General features: G+C 41.7%; 1 protein-coding gene across 1 annotated transcript in view; it reads left to right on the plus strand.

Annotated features, from left to right (window-relative positions):
• LOC105003384 overlaps nucleotides 1–7205 on the plus strand; it is a 46851-nt gene that overhangs the window by 12814 nt on the left and 26832 nt on the right. The window contains exons 5-8 of the mRNA XM_010860520.1: nucleotides 2461–2483; nucleotides 4559–4659; nucleotides 4921–4947; nucleotides 5149–5703. Coding sequence (XP_010858822.1) covers nucleotides 2461–2483; nucleotides 4559–4659; nucleotides 4921–4947; nucleotides 5149–5703 — 706 coding nt within the window. The remainder of the gene's footprint in view (nucleotides 1–2460; nucleotides 2484–4558; nucleotides 4660–4920; nucleotides 4948–5148; nucleotides 5704–7205) is intronic.

A 7205-nucleotide genomic window follows, 5' to 3' on the forward strand; every position in this document is an offset into this window, starting at 1 on the left:
AAATAGGGTGACAATATACAGCCTTGACGAACTCCTTTTCCTATTTGGAACCAGTCTGTTGTTCCATGTCCAGTTCTAACTGTTGCTTCCTGACCTGCCTACAGATTTCTCAAGAGGCAGGTCAGGTGGTCTGGTATTCCCATCTCTTTCAGATTTTTCCACAGTTTGTTGTGGTCCACACAGTCAAAGGCTTTGGCATTGTCAATAAAGCAGAAGTAGATGTTCTTCTGGAACTCTCTTGCTTTTTCTATGATCCAACGAATGTTGGCAATTTGATCTCTGGTTCCACTGCCTATTCTAAATCCAGCTTGAACATCTGGAAGTTCATGGTTCATGTACTGTTGAAGCCTGGCTTGGAGAATTTTGAGTATTACTTAACTAGCATGAGAGATGAGTACAGTTGTGTGGTAGTTTGAGCATTCTTTGGCATTGCGTTTCTTTGGGATTAGAATGAAAACTGCCTTTTCCAGTCCTGTGGCCACTGCTGAGTTTTCCAAATTTGCTGGCATATTGAGTGCAGCACTTTCACAGCATCATCTTTTAGGATTTGAAATAACTCGGCTGGAATTCCATCACCTCCACTACCTCTGTTCATATTGGGATCATGGGGTAGTTCGAATTGAGGTCATGGGGTCATGGGGTAGTTATTTTCCACCTCTTGGAGCTTTTCCTCATTCACTGCTTCTGATTTCATGTTTTTAGCTTATTCTTCTTGCTTTTTTATTCATCTTTGATGTTGGGTTGCCCTAATGCTTGCTTCTAACACCACTTATTCTAACCCCTTTACAAGTGTCCTCAAAACGGAAACATTGCTTCATAAGTACAAATGGATAGTCAGTTTGTTTAATAGTTGAGGCCCCTGCTCGACTCTTCTACCCAGAACAGCCAATTGTCATTTTAATGAGAGTGTTATTTTAGTCAATTTTCGCAGAACTTGCCCATCACAGACTTCCTCCTTCTCTTTTTCGTATCTGTTTAACATTGTTGCCCATGAAGATTTGACAGCTGGACACATACCTGCGGCTTTAAAAATGTGAACCCTGAGAATAAAGCTAAGCTAAGAGGAAAAGGCATGAAGTGGCATCCTGACTTGATCATTTGAGTGTCTTATTATAAGTATGCCTTAAGATTAATACAGCCTTGGGACTCCCCTGACTAGTCCAGTGGTTAAGACTCCATGCTTCCACTGCAGGGGGTGCAGGTTCGATCCCTGGTCAAGGAACTTAAGATCCCACATGCAGTGTGATATGGCCAAAAAAAAAAAAGTTGTTACAAACCTGAATCTACATCTGCCACTTTACATATTCAAGCAAGTTTGAGTTGTGTTTTTACAAGATACAACCAAAAATAGCTCCACTACTATGAAAATAGTTATTCTTGTATTGCACAGATCAAACCATTGGCCTTTTCTTCTACTGAATTGAAGTGTATAGAGCAGAAGTTAGGAAGATTAATTAAGAGGCCATGAGATAATTCTACTCAAATGAATCAGGCAGTGGTGGTGATGATAGTAAAGAGCAGTGGCTAAAAAAAGTTAAGGGTGTGAAATGGACTACTTTGGTCTAAGATGGGATGTTGTGGTGAATATCAGTTTTTTAGGACAGTACTTTGTCTACCTTTGGTGACTGAATGCTGATGTCATTGAAAAAGATGGAAAGTAACAGAGGAGACTATGGTTGTAGAAAAAGTAAGTTTTCTTTCAGACATCTTGAAATTGTGATTCCTGTAGCTTATGTTGTTCTAATCACTAAGTCGTATCTGACTCTTTGTGACCCCATGGACTATAGCCTTTCAGGCTTCTCTGTCCATGGGATTTCCCAGGCAGGAATACTGGAATGGGTTGCCATTTCCTTGCCCAGGGGGTCTTCCTGACCCAGGGGATTGAACCCGCATCTCCTGCATTGGCAGGTAGATTCTTTACCACTGAGTCACTAGGGAAGCCTGTGGCTTGTGTACTGGGGTATATAAAGAAATGTGAGCATCATCAACAGGTATGTGTGTTGAAATCAAGAAAAATACAAAGTCAGCAAAGCAACCTAGAGGGTTAGGGGAGGTGGGATTTGAGAACCAGCCGCATTTAAGGTCTTGTATCCTCAGCAACCGGAATGTAAGCATCTAGATCACAGAAATTAGGACTTAGTCATGTAAGAGCATCTAGGACCAGGCACAGTGCCTGGCAATTAATAGATGATGCACATATATAACATCACACACATACACACACATTTATAAAAATAAATGCACCATGGCATGAGTTGAATCATTTCCTGATATGCCTGGATAGGGCCTCAGGGAGAGTCTGCCTTGAGTTCTTACCTCTGCTTTGTGGCCTCCATATTGGATCATCTCTAGCCCCAACATATCATGGGGTGGTAAGGGCAGGATGATAGACATGGATGTGGCTGTAGTAGAGGACAAGGTCTATTACTCCTTATCTTAACCTCTCTCTTTCTTTTCTAGGATGTGAGTGACGTTGCGAAAAGGTATGTGTAGAATATGAAGATTCCTATACCCTGTTAGGAGGCGTAGGATGCTCCTGTAGTAGAGTCATCTTACAGTCAATGAGAAAGGGGAAAAAGTCACCAGGCAGGGAAGATTTAGGACTGTGGTGTCTTGAATTGCTTAGCATGAGAATTTGGGGTCCTCCAGAATAAAGGGAATGGCTTGGTTTCTATGTTAGGAGAAATTGGTTTGTGGTAGGTCACAAATTGAGGATGGTGGTGTCCTTAATCAAGGGTTACAGTATCACTGACTCACCTTGTACCTTGTGATAGAACAAACCTCTGTATACCTGCTTCCAGCCCTGATTCCAGTACTTTATAGCTCTCTAAAAATACACAGTGATTTTCTTTGCCCATATACTTTATTAGAGGGAAATTTTCCATTTGCATTTTTTTTTCAGGGTTCAGGAATCAGCTCTAGGGACCTCTGCTTAAGTTTCCCTTTCTCTCTTGGCTTTGGAACAATCCATACCTTGCTACCAAGTATTCTTCAGACAAGCATTTTTCTCAGTTACAATAAAAACATAGACTGAGGTCTTGAAAAAAAGTGGCTTTGGCCCTGGAACAAGAACATATTCTGTATCACATACTGTAGAATTTCATTCTTCAAGGTGACCCCTAAAGTTGCCCACATACCTGGTACCTTGAGGCTCCTACAGACATGTGACCTGTGGAGCCTGTTGTCCCTTTGGAAGTTTTCACTCTCGGTCTGGAGGTGAGGACATTTCCTTTCTCCAACTGAGGTAACATTCCCAGAGACTAAGGGACTGTTCTGCAGGTCTTTCTCCCTAGGCATCTGTAAGACATTAAGAACTAAACCACAGACTCTTCAGAGGGAATCCCTTGTCTGATAACTCTGAAAGCCCCATAGCAGGTCCTGATGTTCTGCCTGTCCACACAGATACCTGTAGACTCTCTAAGAAGTCACTGATGTTTTAAATATTTTGTGTCTTTTTTAGAGGTAGCAAAAAATTTCCCAGCCATTATTTTATTTAATATTATACAGTCTCTGGGCTTCCCAGGTGGCTCAAGAGGTAAAGAATCTGTCTGCCAGTGCAGAAGATGTGGATTCAATCCCTGGGTCAGGAAGGTCCTCTAAGGAAGAAATAGCAACCCACTCCAGTATTCTTGCCTGGAGAATCCCATGGACAGAGTAGCCTGGCAGGCTACAGTCCATGGTTGCAAAGAGTCGGACACGACTTAGTGACTTAGCATGCAGTCGGTCTCTAGGATGCAGACAAAGAAGGAAAAATTGTTGTGTTTCACAAAACAACAAACCAAACAAAGAAACCAAAATGAGGCTTTGAGGGATAAATCCTATCAACTTTAAAAAAAATTGTTCTATAGTTGAATCAAAAGACTATATTAGTTTAAGGTATACCACATAGTGAGTCAATATTTTTATACATTGTACTCCATTTAAATTTATTAGAAAATATTGGCCATATTCCCCAGTCTGTACAAAAGATACATGCACCCCAGTATTGTAGCACTGTTTACAATAGCCAAGATGTGGAAGCATCCTAAGTGTTCGTCAACAGTTGACTGAATAAAGATGTGGTGTAGATATTAATAAATAGATAGAGATAGAGATACTATTTTTGTGACTTTATGCTCAGTCGTGTCCAACTCTGTGCAACCCCATGGACTGTAGCCCGCCAGGCTCCTCTGTCCATGGGATTCTCCAAGCAAGAATACTGGAGCGGGTTGCCATGCCCTCCTCCAGGGGATCTTCCCAACCCAGGAATCAAACCTGTGTTTGTTGCATCTCCTGCATTGGCAGGCAGATTCTTTACTACTAGTGGCACCTGGGAAACCCAGATATAGGTACTACACAGTCATTAAAAAAAGCATGAAAATCTTATCAACATGTACACATATGGTGAGAAGCTAGTTTTTAGTCCAGGTCTTCTGGCTCCTATGCCGGAGCTCTTTGCAGAATGATGCTAATTTTCTTCAGGAAAGAATGTTGAAGTTCACCAATGGGCCTGGGACACAGGAATTAGAAGCACCCAAGTTTAGCAGTGTTGGAGTTTCATAATGTCTTTTCTCTCTAGGAGTGAGTTCTGGACCCTGAAGAAGCCAGAGGCTCTCCCCACGAAGCTGAAGAGTATGTTTCGAGCTCCAGATCTGAAAAAGATGCTTCGAGTGTTTAGAGGTGAGGAGTTTCAGGAAACAGAGTTTGGATGGGGGATCATGGTAGTAGTAGGAAATGAAAAGAATGGAGGGCATGGTTGGTATTTGGGAACAGTGGCAGAGGGAGCAACACAATATGCTGAGGAAGATGCGGTTCATACTTAAAAGGGGAATGAAGTGGCCAGTTCACAATCGGAGAGAATTCCCTGACACTCCCCTCACCCAGGTGAGGGAGGGCAGCAGACCTGAGAATGCTGGTGTGATTGACTCTTTGTTGTTACAGAGCTGACAGATGTCCAGAGCTACTGGGGTAAGTAGAAACTGTGGCCTCTTTAAGCTGACGTGTGCTTATCCTCCCCACTCATAGCCACACACACTCTCAGATATGAGGTGCTGCTATTCCCCCCACCACCCAGCTCCATTTCTTCCCACTCATAATCTGTGTTTCCTCTTCTCAGAGTCATAAGACCATGTACCCATCCTCTGCTGATGCTGTACTTTTCTCCCACAGTGGACGTGACCCTGAATCCACACACGGCTAACTTAAATCTTGTCCTGTCTAAGAACCGGAGGCAGGTGCGATTTGTGGGCGCTCAGCTGTCCGGATCTCATCTGGAAGAGCATTACGGCTGTGGTGTCCTGGGCTCTCAGCACTTCTCCTCAGGGAAGCATTACTGGGAGGTAGATGTGGCCAAGAAGACTGACTGGATCCTGGGGGTGTGCAGTGATTCAATGGGACCTGCTTTCTCTTTCAACCAGTTTGCAAACAATCGGAATGTTTACTCCCGATACCAGCCTCAAAGTGGGTACTGGGTGATTGGATTACATCACAAGCATGAATATAGAGCCTACGAGGAATCATCCACTTCCCTGCTCTTATCCATGACAGTGCCCCCTCGCCGAGTTGGGGTGTTCTTAGACTATGATGCCGGCACAGTCTCCTTTTACAATGTCACCAACCATGGCTTCCCTATCTACACCTTCTCTAAGTATTACTTTCCTACAACCCTTTGTCCGTATTTTAATCCTTGCAACTGTGTGTTCCCGATGACTCTGCGTCGCCCAAGCTCTTAAACATTCTGAGTTTATACCCTGTACTCCAGGTCTCTCCTGAATCTCAGTTTATCCTTTCTTTCCTGTTGACCATTTGGTGAAGATTCTTCTTTGTTGATGCAGTATTAGGAAATAACAGTTCTATCTGATGTCAGTTTATGTACTGAATGGAAAATTTTCAACATATATTGTGTCTATAATTATTGAGATAATTACATGTCATTTTTATTCTGTTACTGAGTATATTGATATGTTTTCATTTTTAAAACCAACACAAATTTCTGGAATAAACCACTATTATTATTCACAAGCAATACTGGATTTGTTTTTGTTCATACGTTGTTTAGGTTTTGTTTTCATCTCTGTTTATAAAATAAATTGACCTGTAACTTTATATTCCTGTAACATTGTTGTCAGCTTTTATAAAATGCAATATATGAGCATAGAAATTGCTGGGTTTCTTGTGTAAGTATATATAGAATTGAGTGCTAAAATCCATTGAGTGTTTTTTTGTGTAAGTATATAAGATTGAGTGCTAAAACATTAATTTTGGTGGTTTTAAATTCAGTTTAAAGAAAGGTTCTAACTTCAGTTTTCACTACAAACTTTGTGGATTTTAAAAATCGAAGATACTAATTGAAAAAAAAATTATTCTAAATGGATTGAAATAAAAACAGGGGAGAGGAAGAAAATGACCAAACCAATACAGATTTTTCTGCCAGAATGTGGGGAAATTGTAAAGAGAAAATAATCAATATAAAGCACTTTTAGGAAGAGAATGATTTCTTCTACTTTCTCCATACTTCCTTTTCTTTATGTTCATGAACAGCTTGTGAATAAGTGCCTTTGGTAGACAGGTGATGTATGCTTTTTGCGCCAACTATAAAATTATGATGAGGTGGCTGTGAGGATGGAAACAAATATCAAGGAGTTGAATATCAAGAGCTTGGCTGTCCATTATGGTAGCCAAGAGGTTCTGGTGGCTCTTGAACACTTGTCTGAATTGAGATGTATCATACATATAAATTGTACACTAAGATTTTGAAGACAGTTCAAAAAAATAATGTTAAATATCTTAGTATCTTTCACATTATAGATAGCAATGATAATGGGCTTCCCAAGTGGCTCAAGAGGTGAAGAATCTGCCTGCCATGCAGATGACCTGGCTTTGATCTCTTGGTCAGGAAGATTCCCTGGAGAAGGGAATGGCTAGCCACTCTTAATATTCTTACCTGGAGAATCCCGTGGACAGAGGAGTCTGGCTGGCTATACCGTCCATGGGGTCGCAGAGTCAGACATGTCTGAAGCGACTTAATACCCACACACTCATTCACAGTAGTGAAATAGTTCAGTTGGATCAGATCAGATCAGATCAGTCGCTCAGTCATGTCCAACTCTTTGCGACCCCATGAATCGCAGCACACCAGGCCTCCCTGTCCATCACCAACTCCCAGAGTTCACTCAGACTCAACGTCCATCGAGTCAGTGATGCCATCCAGCCATCTCATAGATGTA

Source organism: Bison bison, unplaced genomic scaffold (genome assembly GCF_000754665.1).
Source record: "Bison bison bison isolate TAMUID 2011002044 unplaced genomic scaffold, Bison_UMD1.0 scf7180017857213, whole genome shotgun sequence".
NCBI classification, from domain to species: domain Eukaryota; kingdom Metazoa; phylum Chordata; class Mammalia; order Artiodactyla; family Bovidae; genus Bison; species Bison bison.